The sequence below is a fragment of the Anser cygnoides genome, chromosome 12 (assembly GCF_040182565.1).
Source record: "Anser cygnoides isolate HZ-2024a breed goose chromosome 12, Taihu_goose_T2T_genome, whole genome shotgun sequence".
In the NCBI taxonomy this organism is placed as follows: Eukaryota; Metazoa; Chordata; class Aves; order Anseriformes; family Anatidae; genus Anser; species Anser cygnoides.
In genome coordinates, this window is record NC_089884.1 from 14014495 (window position 1) to 14027385 (window position 12891).

Consider the following 12891-nt stretch of genomic DNA (forward strand, 5'->3'; position numbering starts at 1 on the left):
TGGGGAATGTTCCTGGCTCTCATATTTAGCAAGGGTTCTCCAAGACGTTCGATTACTTTCTGCTGTTTGATTTCTGCAGTTGGAGCTTGCTTCCGAGAACCCACTGTAAAAGATGAATAATTAAACTGCAGACAGGAAGCACGGTATTTTAACACTCCATTACTTCAGAGCCGTCTTGGCTTTCTTTTTTATGGTGTCTAAGTCAGCAGTGGCCTGACCTAATGAGAGATCTTGGCATTTGCTAGCGGTTTATAAGTTCGGAGATGCATTCAGAGGTGCTGAATGTGAGGTTCAGGCCAGCTCAGCTCGTTATAATGACCAAATCTGGCTACTTACATATAGTAGGGAACAAACTGCCTGTGTGTGGATCCTTGGGATTCAATAAAACCTGCTATGCTCTGTTAGCTTCGGATATTTATGTCTGTCTTGAGGGAGTCTGCTTGCAATTGGTGGTACCCACACAGGGCGTTTTTTTTCTCATCATGGTTTATAGTAATAACCATGTAAAAAATATAGTAATAAACAAAATTACCAAGCAAAGTGTTGTAGCAAAGCCCCAGCTGGTGTGTTGGATTAGCCAGTTAATAAAAGCTGCCCAGAATTTCCTTCTGAGATGGGTGTTTTGAGTGTTCTGGGAGGCATTGTGAGGCCTTACAAAATTTGAGTAGATTATGTTTAATCTGTGGATTTTGTTGTGCTCACAGAGGTAAAGTGGAGTGGCTGGTATCTGCTTTTCACATGCTTAATTCATAAGTTAATGTGCTTCTGTGCTCTCTTCCTTGCAGGGAACACAAATTCATGTGGGAAATAAGGCCCTTCATAGGAAATGCATAGTTGGTTCCATTGCCACGCCTGAAATTAGGTACTGAAGCCCACGTCTGAGCATCTGAAGCAAACAGCTTCATTTCAGAGTGGCATTTCGAGCATTTCAGTGTTCTCTCAGTGGTCTCTGCTGCTGAAAATGGAGCCAAATGTAAGCTTTTAAATATGACTTTGCCTGTGATGTATATTTTTAGCATAATAGTTTCTCTAGGTATCCAGTTTTCCCTTCCTCCTTGATGTATAAGGTGAATAGCGATGCTTTTTTTTCCACATCTTGCAATCTCTGCAATCATTACCATAACTGATCTATCTCTATAAAATAATCTGCATGCTTTTCATTTCCCTAACAAGCTGTACCAGAGCATTCAGAGCTGAGCTGGATCCACATCTAGCAGTTCGCTTCAAAAGGAGGTCAGTAGAGGGTCTTTCCTACTTGTTCTATTGAGCACCTAGGATTTTAGGATTTTCTGGGGGGGGGGAAAAAAAAACATTTTTTAGGAAATAATCTTCAGTCAAAGACTTTTTGCCTGCTATAGCAGTAAGAGATCAATAAACTGCAGTGGGTACAGCTCTGCCCTCCAGTGTTTTTGCAGCACATTATGCTGTCATTTGGGGTCTGCAAACTTCCAGTTCAACTGCAGAAACAAATAGAAACTTTTAAAAACAGACGAAACAGGCCGCACAGCGAAGACTGACAAATAAAAGCAGATGTATCTTTCATTAATAGATGTTAGATTTATATTAATTGGACAGAGAAATGAGCTATTCCACAGACTAAGGCAATGGAGTGAACAGTTTGCCCTAGTTCTGTTTCTGCCAGCCACCGGGATGTGTGCTGGCACAGGAGGATGTTGAACTGCTACTTTGATCTGGGATAAAATGTACTCATTAATGCTGTGTTGTGGGTAGGTTGCAGATCTGAAGATGTTACAGAAGGAGGAGCCAAACCTTAATGCGTCTCCAAACGTAAAAGGAAGATCTTAATAAAGGCTGCTGAACCTGACCGGCTGCTTTGTAAGAAATGGTTAGGTAAGCTGTGTTTGTTTTTCTGTTGTTACCATTAAATTAAGTCCAGCATAAGGAAAGACTTACCAAGTTATCCAAAACAATGAATAATGCATTTTCAAGTTGCTGTCTTCATGAAAAATACATGTGGTGTTAGTCTTCTGTGTATGCAGATGCATTCAACAGACTCACTCTGACAACTGGAGGCATGCCTGCATGCTATCTTTTAATTATGGTATAAATAACTTCCCAAACTGTAAACTAATCTCAGGTAATACGTTTCTGTACAAACTCATAAATACATACATATCACACACTTTAGCAGATGGGCACAGCTTTCTCCCACCACTGAGGCTCTGGCTTATTCCCACACCTTACAGAGCTCCTTGTGAAGCTTGCATGAGAATTTTGGATTTCAGGCTCTCATCCTGAAAATATCCCAAATCAGCTGATGGTTCTTTGATTTCTACATGGCCAGCCTTTCCATGGAAATACGTTAAGGCTTAAACTCTGAAGATTATGATGACATGTAAGGCTCTTTTAGTCTGTTGATAGATATTACCAGTACATTTTCCTTCACGTTGTGTGCATAGTTAATACAAGAGCTAAGTCCAGCCTGCAGCTGGATGGGAGGAAGGATACACCCAGGTCTGAAGTGCAGCTGTGCTGCAGGCTCTGTTTAAGCAGCTTCCTGGAGGTTCATGACTCTGTGATTGCCTTTGAAGCTGTGTGGATGTGTCCTCCTGGAGGGGGATGGCATCTGGGATACTCTGATGAATAGATGTTTTGTTGAGGGGGGAAAAATTGCAAAAGGATTAGCAAATACAGTATCAAAAGCGAATCCAGGCTCTTTGCATCAAGTATACTATAGCTTTTTAACCCTGATTTGGAAGGATTTGCTTCCCCTTTGATATCCATGTTCTGTTATGGTAAGTTGCTGCTGGAAAAACAAAATGCTCTGAAGTGCTCTGAAGTATTGACAGTTCTTTGAAAAACGAAGCAGTCCAGTGTTCTTGTCGAATGTTTAAAATATTTATGAAGTTACAGACTAACTGAAACACGGAAAGTCATCTACCAACAGAAAAATTGCTGTGCTGCCGCTTTTTCTTGCAATAAGTTTAGAAAGGCTTTTATTCTGAAGCCCTTTTGTCTGAAGACTGCTTTCTTCCTTCACATGACACCCGCAGCAATGTTGAAAGTCTTGGCTGCTCTTTGCAGCTGACTGTGTGCCAGGAAGAGCACCGAGGTCTGGAGGAACCAGCCCAGTCCATTGACAAGTTTTCCTTTGGTCTGAAGGAGCTCTCAAAAGCGATGCAAGCAGCAGCTCTGTGCTTTCACTCTCACAAGCAAAACGCCAAAAGGATCTCTCGAGACAGCTTTCTGAAGATCTGGATTACGTGGTAAGAGAGGTTGGATGCTGTTGGCAGCTCTGAGTCTTCACTGAGCGCCAGTCAGCGTAATGTAGAGTCTGAGCTCGCTAAAGTGCCATAAACTGCTCTCCTGAGTCCTGACAGCATGTCAGTGGGGCATGTCTTTGAACTCTTGTGTTGCTACAATTAATGAAAAATCAAGACGTGAAAAGGGATCAACTGAAAGTTCTTCTTTTCCTTTTTTAAAGGCCCTTCAGTGATCTTACCCCTTCCCAGTTACCTACTCATATGGCTTCTTCTCAGCCAGCTGTGTCAGCCCTAGCCCCCAAGCTTGTTTTCTTGTAGTTCTGCAACGTATGGGACTCAGTTCAATAGCTGTTCTTTTCTTCTCCTCTGAGGGTCACAGAAAGCCAACCAGGCAGTGATTTCATGTGAGCACCCACTGAGGACACCTGATTTCCTTTGCTCTAGTTAACTGTGTAGTTTGCTTGTTTCTCATTGAGTCTGAGTAATTCCAGCCCTAATCAAAGGAACAAGTTGACAGCGATCCTTGTGCTTCTTGGCCTCGTCTCTTCTTTCTCCTTCCATTTTGCACATGTCTAACGATGCTGAAACATCTCCCCAGACTGCGTTTTGCGATGTGTCTGTACACATTGGCCTGCTAAGCACTAGTGTTACTCTAATAAATAATAATAAATTAAAGATACTGTTAGGATTATTTGGGTACATTACTGGAGTAGGACCTACATGGTATGTGTGTGCAAATGTGGAATTTTGGCACATTTCTGCAATAGTTTTTGTTGTTTGCTCGTTGTAAATAGACCGTGCTAAAGCCCTCTACTTCTAAAGTCTGTTCATTTGGTTGCAAAAATTCCAGGTTCCCTTTCTCAGCTGTTTTACCTTGTGTTTTTGTTGCAGTCTGCCTGCATTATCTGAGGGGTGATGCCTGTGTTGCTGTTTGAGCTTTCCTCTTCCATTGGAAAGGCTTCTTCACTTGCTTCTTCTGAGTACAGGAAAGCCTCGGGCTGTGCAGCAGGTTCCACATCAGCCAGATCTCAGCAACTTTCAGACTGTGAACTACCATGAGATCTTTGTAAAAACAGGGCTCAAACGTCTGTAGGTGCGGGGCAGCAGAAGGCTTGACAATCCCAAAGGTCTTGAAACCTTCATGCAGAATGGGTTTGAGGTTAATTCTCTGTAAGCACATGCCCAAGAAGACATCGTCAATGGGGAAGAGTTCCACCTCTCTGCAAGCCCTGGAGAGCTTCCTCATGGTGCAGCTGGAGAGAAGAAAACCTCCTCCTCCTGCGTAGGCTGGGTAGATGCTGAGCCCGTACATGGTCTCTGGGATATAATATTTACTCTTCCGAACACGGATGGGCCGGGCGTTGTAGATGATGTCCCCAACAAAGAGGTCCTCAGCGGGGTTGTGTCTCTCGAGGAAGTCAACAATGTTCTCGATGTTAACAAAAACGTCAGCATCGCCTTTAAAAATAAATTTCACGTTGTGGCAGAATTCAGCAGCCCAGTTCAGGAAGTGGATCTCCTTCAGGGTCAGGTTGAAGAAAGTGTCCATGAAGTCCCAAAGTAAAATGTCCCGGTATATCTGACTCTCTTGGTGCATCAGGGTCTCCCATGTGGCCAGTGCTGTCCTATTCCTTGGTGTTCCCAGGAGGAACACTCGCTGAATCTGCTCCCCGTTCACCAAACCCTCCCTGCCCCAAGTTTTCCGGACGATCTCCCGTCTGTCAAAGTCTTCAACTACCGATTTGATAGCGATGAGCAGAAAGGGACCTCCAGGTGTTCTCCTGCATTTCTTGGGCTGGTTGATGAGGAGGTTGAAGTTCCTGTTGTCCTTGTTTAGGAGATAGCGCTTGAAGTTGAACGCAGAATCGGCTGCTGGGGCTGGGGTTGTAGTTTGGACCCTGGCATTAGCCGCTTCTGTTCGTCTAACAGTGGGAATTAACTGGGGTCTGGGTGCTGTTGCCTCTGCTGGTGTGGGTCTCCCAGGTGCTCTGGGGTTGGGCAGTATTCGCTGTGTTACTGAAGGCTGCTTCTGGGTCGGCTCCTTGTGCCCTTTTGGGGTGAAATGCTCCAGCTGGGTGTAGAGTAAAGAGCAAAGTGCGACCACCAGGAGAAGGGTACAGATCGCATCCCCTTTGAGACGAACTCTCATTGTCCCCGCGGTCTTCCTGGGACTGCTAGAAGCTGTGTCTGAGCTGCCTGGCACCAATGTCCATCTGTAAATAAATGCGTGGCATGTCACCAAGGAGGATTTAGAAAACTAGCCAGCAAATATGTTTTGCTCATGGAAACACCAAGACATGTTAAGGAACTTGCTAAGAGATGCACAGGTCCCAAACCTAACTCAGATCCTAGTGCTCTGTCTGTGACTTGCTTAGGTGTAAGTCACCAAGAAGTCATCCAACGTCCTGAAAACCACTCCCAAAATACACCACACATCTCTTTCCTCCCATGTCCCTCCCTCTGGAATGCATTTACCATTTCAGAGGCTTTTTGACCTTGCTCTTCCCAAAGCAGGGAATGATGGACAGTGCCATACTTCCATAAATCATTGGGTTTTAATTCCTTCTGACTTGGTAACTGGCTGCTGACGGGCAGGTTTTCAGTAGCTGGGCAATCACTGGAGTTTTCCCCAAACGCAGAGTGAACTCTCAAACCAACTATGATTTATGCCTTCAAAATGAATACATTAGGCACACTCTTGAATGCACATAGGGCCCTTTTGCTGCCAGTAATCTGTATAAAATATTAAATTGTTATAAATAACTTCTCTTCCATTAATAAGGTTAGAAAGGGTACAGGCGCATTGCCTCTGCCAACCTGCTCCTAACCACTAAGCAAGAGATGCACAAATAAATCCCAAAACACAGAAGCAAGGCAGAGACTAGCATTAGGAGTGTTTTATTCACATATGAGAGGTGAAGCTGCCTTTTGAAATACAGGATTTGATTCTCCACTTACACTTTTCCCAGAGATGATCTGTCTCATTCCATCAGTTCTTCAGCTGCAAACAAAAAAAAAAAAGAAAGGAGAGTTACAAGAAGACAGAAAGCAGGATGTAAATCTAGTTCAGGGAGAGAGCTGGCTGTAGCCACACCAGCAATCTTTTACACTCTATGTGATTTACAAATCTGTCTTGCCTGTTCTGTATTAGTAGAAGATATGTTTGAAGGTATTACAGTTTGCTGTCATTGTCTTTGAACGAGCTGAGAAGATGTTATCCAAAAACTTCTTGAGCCAAAGCTGTCTGCTTGCACCGCAGTCTGTCTTCGCTTAAGGGACTGAAGCATTGAGGCAGGACAGAAGAGGGTGGAGGAGCCAGGACTTGTGGTTTTCTACACAATTTTTCCTGTACTTAACTGTTTTCAGCATTGTTAAACTTGAGAGCACGCGGGTGGATTCTCAGCCTCCAGTCGAGCCCTGTTGCCATCAGGCTGACTCACGGCTCCCAGGCAGCTACGGACTTGTCAGAATCGTGTATTCTGACCTGAACCAAGATTCTCTTTAGCTCAGTGGCACCCATTTTCAGCAAATCTTTCTTCATTGTCATGGATTGTGTCCCCTGCTAATTGTTTATTAACCACAATTTCTGTATCAGGCATAAGATAAGCTTTTTGTAGCTCAAAATGAGATTAACGAGCCTGTAATGATGAAGCGTTAAACAGTGGCACAGCCTTAGCCCCAGGATGGACACAGCATTTCAAGATTTCTGAAAAATTAAAACTAATAAAAAAGTTGATTTCTTGGCCAGCACATTTAAAATTGTTAGATGCAGATTTCTTGGATCTCCGTATTTGAAAATATTTTGGTTTTTTTTTCATCGCTATTTAACCCCCTCTCCAAGTTGCTGTTGAAATGGAGAGCAGTGTGCCATCGCATGGTACCAGCTATCTCTTTTCCAAGCATAACTTTGCTGTACCTTCTGCTTCCCGCCTAGGCCAGGCAGATGTTTTAACCAGTCCAGCTTTCAAATTATAATTATCTTCAGCCTGGTGAAAGAGTCCCTTCGAATGCCTACAGGCTGTTTGCATGTTACGTCTGTCTTGTGCACGTTACCCTTGGCAAGTCCTGATTGTGGTCTCTGCAGCAACCTGCTGTGTGTCTCGTGTGCTAAATCATCCTTTATCTGTCACGACACAGTTCCCAGCAGGCTTTCCCTCAAATTACCTTCAGTAGTTTTCCAGAAGCTGCAGGAAATGAAACGCAAGTCCCACTACACCCAGGGCATGCCACTGAATTAGGACCCACTAAGGAGGCAGAAAGCCATGCTGTCCATGCTCTTATGTGGGCACACATCAGAAGCAACAAGTTTTGCTGGGTGATATTCAGATACCTGAAAGAGGGACCCTTTCTCAAAAAAAAAAAGTCCTGGAAACTAAAATTGAGGAATTTTTCCTACTTCTGCTGTAACGGGATAGGCAACCACGGCACTCTATAGCGAGCAGGAGATGCACAGCCCCTGGCAGGATGGATCCTGGCAGTGCTGGGATGTCTGGGTGTCTCTGCTCAAGCTCTTTGTAAAGTCTTGTTTCTTTCCCCATTTTAACAGCAATTTTTCTTCCCTTTTCTATGCAAAAGTTTGATCTTATTTCAGCTGCCAGGCTCCAGATGGTAATTAAGGAGCTGGATAAAAGTCCTGGCTCTTTGCTGTGTTTAATTTTATCAGCTAGGGTTTGGAATAAAACGTGTGTGTCATGAAACTCATGATTTCCATGACTTACAGATTTATCCTGCCAGCATCTCAGGATCTGGCAATAAGGGCCCTCAAAAAAGCCAAGAAAAGCCCTAAATTGTTACAAGCCTGGGCTGATAGCCCAGATTTTCTTCTGTGTTTTCATTTATTGAAAGAAAAGCATCTGAAATAGCAACTTTCATGCTGAAATGAAGCAGTTCAGCGCTGAATATAGACATCGAGTTTTCAAAAGGAGTTGCCAGCCTTTGATGTGAATCCTTGATTAAATTATATGGGTTTTCCCGTCAAGGTTATGTATTTCCTTCTTCTGGAGGAAATGTCCTTAATTCTTACACAGGTGTCAGCTCTAACCGTGGATGTCAGTGTGGGAAAAGCTGTCCTGTCCCTCGCTCGAGAGCGATTGATGACTCTGGCATGTCCTTGAGCCAAAAAGATTATTCACCCTCCTTGAAACTGGGGAGAAAAAAAAAATAAATTTATGGGGCTTTCAGCAAATATTTGATGCCAGATAAAAGAGCACAGCAGAGTGTTTCTCAGCACAGCATCTTGCCACCCGTCTACATCCAACGTGGATGCCCTTGTGCATCTGGGGGTCTCTGTCCAGCTTGTGAAGCATCGCTGGGGTTATAAAGCTGCTGCATCAAACGGTGTCTCGGGGAGGCTGGTGTGATGGTGGGAAGAGGTGGAGAAGCCCTAGGTGACCCAGAGCACTTTGTTCCACAGGTAGTACAAAGCAGAGGTGAGCAGCCTTGAGTCCAAAGCCATCCCTCCTCGTCTGGTCAAGCCAAGAGCAATCTGCTGCGGCCACCAGCCTCCTGGCTTTCATTTATTTAAGAGAAGGATTCTGAACGATGGCCAAGCAGTGCTGCTATAAAAGCAGTTAAATGATTTTAAAAAAAATGAATAAAAAACTGCTAATCCTTCATTCTCAGTTGAATGACATGAAGCTTTGGGCTCATCCTGGAAATTTCCTTCTCTTGCAGCAGCTGTCATGTCTCCGTTACTTGGCGTTTCTGCTCACACGTGGGGAAAAGCCTCTGGATCCCGTTCCTGGATTTCGGTCAAGACGTCTTGGTGATTCTGGCATGTTGCTTTGTGCCTGGGAGCGTGGTGACTCAACCTGCTCAGCCTCGGGAAAAGCAGCTGTGGTATCAAAGCAAACTGAAAATGTCAAGGAAGAGGGTCCAAAACAGCAAAGCAAGGCTGTGTTGGCCCTAGAGCAGCTTGCTGCCCTGCCAAGCGTTCCCACCCAGGTCCTCTTCTCCTTCCTGAAGCTGGAGCGGCTGCTGGTAAGTTTGGGTTGTGCACCAAAGGGGCCGTGGTTGCTGACGGAGGTGTTTTACCCATTTCTCTGTTAGATGAGCTAAAGAAAGCGTTGGGGATCCACCACCACTGGCTTCTATGAGTTTCTGCAGTCCTCAGGGGAACGTGGAAAATTGGGGGTGTCGGGGGTGCTTTGAGACAGCACTCGAAGTTTTGGCTACTTCTGCTTTGTGTTTGTTGAACCTGTTTCATGCGAACAAGGCTCAAAACCCAACACTGGGGCCCTGCAGGCGGCAAGAGGGCTGTGTGCATGTCCCAATCCCAGCTTGTTTCCAGCAGTTTTTCCATCCTGGCTGTGCCTGCTAGCTGCCAGCAGAAGCTAGAATGGGCTTCCAGCAGAAAAGGAGAGTTGTGATGCTCTCTCTGCATCCCTGTTCCGTCTCCTCCATCAGCTCTGCTCTCAGCAGAAGCGGAATCATTTCTGTGCAGCATCTCCCCCACGTTAAATCCACGTGCTGCCGCTCACCTCCCTGCACAAAGTGTTACTGCTTCGCTCAGCCCTGCTGCTCCTGTCCTGCTGTGTGAGCTCCCAGGGCAGGTCCTGGAGGACCTCACAGCACAACCGGTGGCAAGAGGCTGTGCTCGGCAGTTTTGCAACCCTGCCTTCTCTTCCAAAGTGACACCAACTGGCTCTTGTGCTGGGAAACCACATGTCCTCGTGACCACGTCACCAGCTGCCCTGTGCATCAGGTCCTGAGAGTGCTGAGGACCTCCTGGTCCCCCGTAAGAAATCTGCTCCTTGCTGCGAACAGGTTTCTGCAATTTCCAGGCTGTCTGACAGCTACTGGGACTTCAGCAGCAGGTTATTAGATTTTCTTTTTTCTTTAAGCCTCGCCCTCCGTGCTGTCCCTCCCCTTGGCGCAGCTGCTGCCCAGCTCTGGGACCAGGCTCCCCCTCCGCAGGCTCCATGCTGGGCAGAGAAACAGAGCTGCCATTCACCAGCGCTGCTCCCAGGTGATGCTGGGTTTCCTCCAGACCTTCCCCTCCTGCTGGCAACCACTCTGGCCTCCGACAGCCCCTCAGGGTGCCAGGAGCATCCCAGGCTCCTTCAGACTCCTGTTGCTCCAGCTTATGCTCCTATTAGTAATCCACACCACCGGATTAAATTAAATACATTGCTGAACAGGCAAATGCAACGAGCGTGTGTTTTTGCAGAACAGTTAGTTGTTTTGTTCCCTTTGAGTTGTGCCAGGCTGCCGTCCTCCTCTTGTAAAGTAATCAGAAGTGAAGTGCTAATGCAAAGGTTTCAAAATCTCAGCTGAGTTATCTCGGTGCAGGGCTTGCCTGCATTTTTCATCCCATGGGTGCCTGGGCTTTTTAGGGTGCATGCAGGAAAATGTCAGCATCCAGTCCATGAAAACATGCATGAAACAACTCAGGTTTAACAGTTTGAGCTGGTTTTGTAGCCTTCAGAGTGAAAAAAAAAATACGGCTCTGTGTTAGTTTGCAGTCTACAGTTCAGTTTCTGTGTCTGGGTGTCACGTAACGAGCTTTTGTCTTGCAGGGGTTCTTTTTTGATCTTGTTTGTTTTCCACAGGCAAAAAAAAACCAACAACAAAATCCTCAATGTTGATGTTGTATGTGGGTTTGGTGCTGGACATGTCCCTTGCCTGTGCGTTGCCGGGTGTTTGTGAAGAGGCCTCAGCTGGAGCCCTAGACTCACAGGAGGGATGCTGAATGATTCGGTCGTGCCTAGAAGACAGGGCAGGCTGAAAGGCAAGAGCTGCCCTTTGGCATGTCGGTTAGTGCAAAGCCCCAGAAAAATGAAGTAAGAAAAACAATCGCTAAGATGCCTAACCAGAAAAAAGAGCCTGTCTCGTTCAATTTTAAAGGCTATAAACAAACCAAGACCAGGCTGGAGGATTTAATTAGCTGAATGTCTAAGCGGAGCTTTCCCAGGGCTCAGGAGCGAGAGCCAGAGCCGGGCGAAGGCAGCGCAGGGCCGCCCATTGCTCTGCAGCCCCTGGAGCAGGCACCAGCCCCCCTGGAGCCCGGCACTGGGTCTCTGGGTGTCCGGCCACATGCTGGAGCTGCTCAGAGGTTTTTGGCCAGTGCCACGGCTGCTCCTGCCCCGTGCAGTGTCACCACTGCCATCGCAGCACCTGGAGGCAGAAGCTCTGCCAGTTGCAGAAGCGCGGGTCTCACTCCAAAGGCCTCTTCCAACTTTCCTGGCAGAGCTGCAAATGAACAGATGGGCTCCCTGCTGTTGCAAGACAGGAGCCCTTATTTATCTCCCTGCTTTGCCCCAGTCCTGAAACATGTGGTTTCATCAGCTTCCCAGCTGGCCGGCCCCGTTTTATCGCAGCCTCTCCTGCCAGCCTCGCTTTGCGACACCCGTCACGCGTTGGCCTTGCAGACAGCTGCTCAGTTCCCACCTCTTAGCTTCCACCTGCGTGGGGGAAGCTTTTTGTCAGGTATTTAAACTGAAACAGTGGAGAAACGTCAGAGCTCCTGCTCGGTGCTTGAAGGCTGGCATTGGAAGCTGAGGGTTCCCAGCGAGGGACCTGCAGCATCCCCGTGGGGAACGGCACGGTCCCATGGCCTTAAATCACTCAGGTCCACGTGGCGTGGTTTGAGAACAGCACTTCTGCTCATTTAAGCAGCGCAGGAGGAGAATAACACCTTGCAGGCTCATGGTGGGGTAAGGAAGAGCCACATCAGAGCAACCGCCCTCCTCTCCCCGCCCTTCGCTTCTGACAGATCCTTTCCCTGATGTGGCACCACGAAACAGCGATGACAACGCCTTGGCATGGCCCTCCTGGTACACCTGGGCACAGCTGCAGGAGGGGCTTCACGCTGACCTGCTCCACGAATTTAAACCTGATTCCCAAGGCGTGAGCTTATCACAATCTGCCAAAAGCTGTTACAAGTCCTGATCGGTGACTTCCTGCCTCACTGGGACTGAACTTTGTTTTTCTGTCTCTTTTTACTTAAACATTCCCACGTTTCGCTCTGAGCACACAACAGCGTGACCCCAGGGAAAGCTTCGTGTCCCCTTGCTGGAAGGAGATGATTTGCAAACGTAACGTGCTGCTCGGGGCTGGGAGAAAGCCCTGCCTCGCAGCACTGCAGCCATTCTCTAAAGAAGCCCCAAACTTTCTCCTGTAAAAGCAACTGAAAACATGCAAAGAAAGTTCTTAAAGTAAAGCTCAACCCGTGCAGTATGGGGGAGTGCATGTTCGGAGCTGCAGCAGCTCTGCTGCATGTTAGCGATTTTAATTGGGGTTTCTGCACTTAAAAACATCTCCAGACCCACGATGCAAAAGGAAAAGCTGGAGGCAGAGGGCAGCGTGGCAAGGAGGAGATGGGAGAATCCCCCCCGCTCACAGCCCAGCTCCCCCCAGCCCCTAACAGATACTTACATCCCCCACGATCGTGCCGATCCTGCGTCCCCCCAGTAGTGTCCCAGCAGCGGGCTGCCAAGCAGGCACATCTGGATGCCGTTAGCGGGAGACATTCCTCAGACTTCAAGCGAAACCGAGGAAATCCTCGCCGAGCAAAGCGGGGCTGGGGCTCTGTTTCCACCCGAAAAGCCCCTACGGCTCCCCACGCGCGTGTGGGGCCGGCGGGGGCTCAGCCCACGGGGCTCCCTCCCCACGGGCACCGGCCGAGCGTCGCGGGGCGATGGAGCGAGAGCGCCGGGGAAGGAGCTGG

At 47.3% G+C, this 12891-nt stretch overlaps 1 protein-coding gene across 2 annotated transcripts; it reads right to left on the reverse strand.

Annotated features, from left to right (window-relative positions):
• Positions 1-2034: 2034 nt before the first annotated feature.
• On the reverse strand, positions 2035-12859 carry B3GNT9 (UDP-GlcNAc:betaGal beta-1,3-N-acetylglucosaminyltransferase 9). 2 transcript variants are annotated; one of them, XM_013192436.3, is made up of 3 exons: positions 12600-12859; positions 6183-6225; positions 2035-5437 (listed from the first exon to the last, which is right to left on the reverse strand). In XM_013192436.3, the coding sequence occupies exon 3, from the start codon at positions 5371-5373 to the stop codon at positions 4126-4128; it is 1248 nt and encodes a 415-aa protein (XP_013047890.3). In that variant the 5' UTR covers positions 5374-5437; positions 6183-6225; positions 12600-12859; the 3' UTR covers positions 2035-4125. The 2 variants fall into 2 exon arrangements, with proteins under 2 accessions (XP_013047890.3, XP_047934629.2); XM_048078672.2 differs by lacking the exon at positions 6183-6225 and having other exon boundaries at positions 12600-12855.
• Positions 12860-12891: the final 32 nt, after the last annotated feature.

Coding starts and splice junctions, on each gene's coding strand:
- B3GNT9 (XM_048078672.2), bottom strand. CDS start 12,694: ATGTCTCCCGCTAACGGCATCCAGATGTGCCTGCTTGGCAGCCCGCTG. Junction 5,438..12,599: donor TCGGCACGATCGTGGGGGAT/GTAAGTATCTGT, acceptor ATTTATTTACAG/ATGGACATTGGTGCCAGGCA.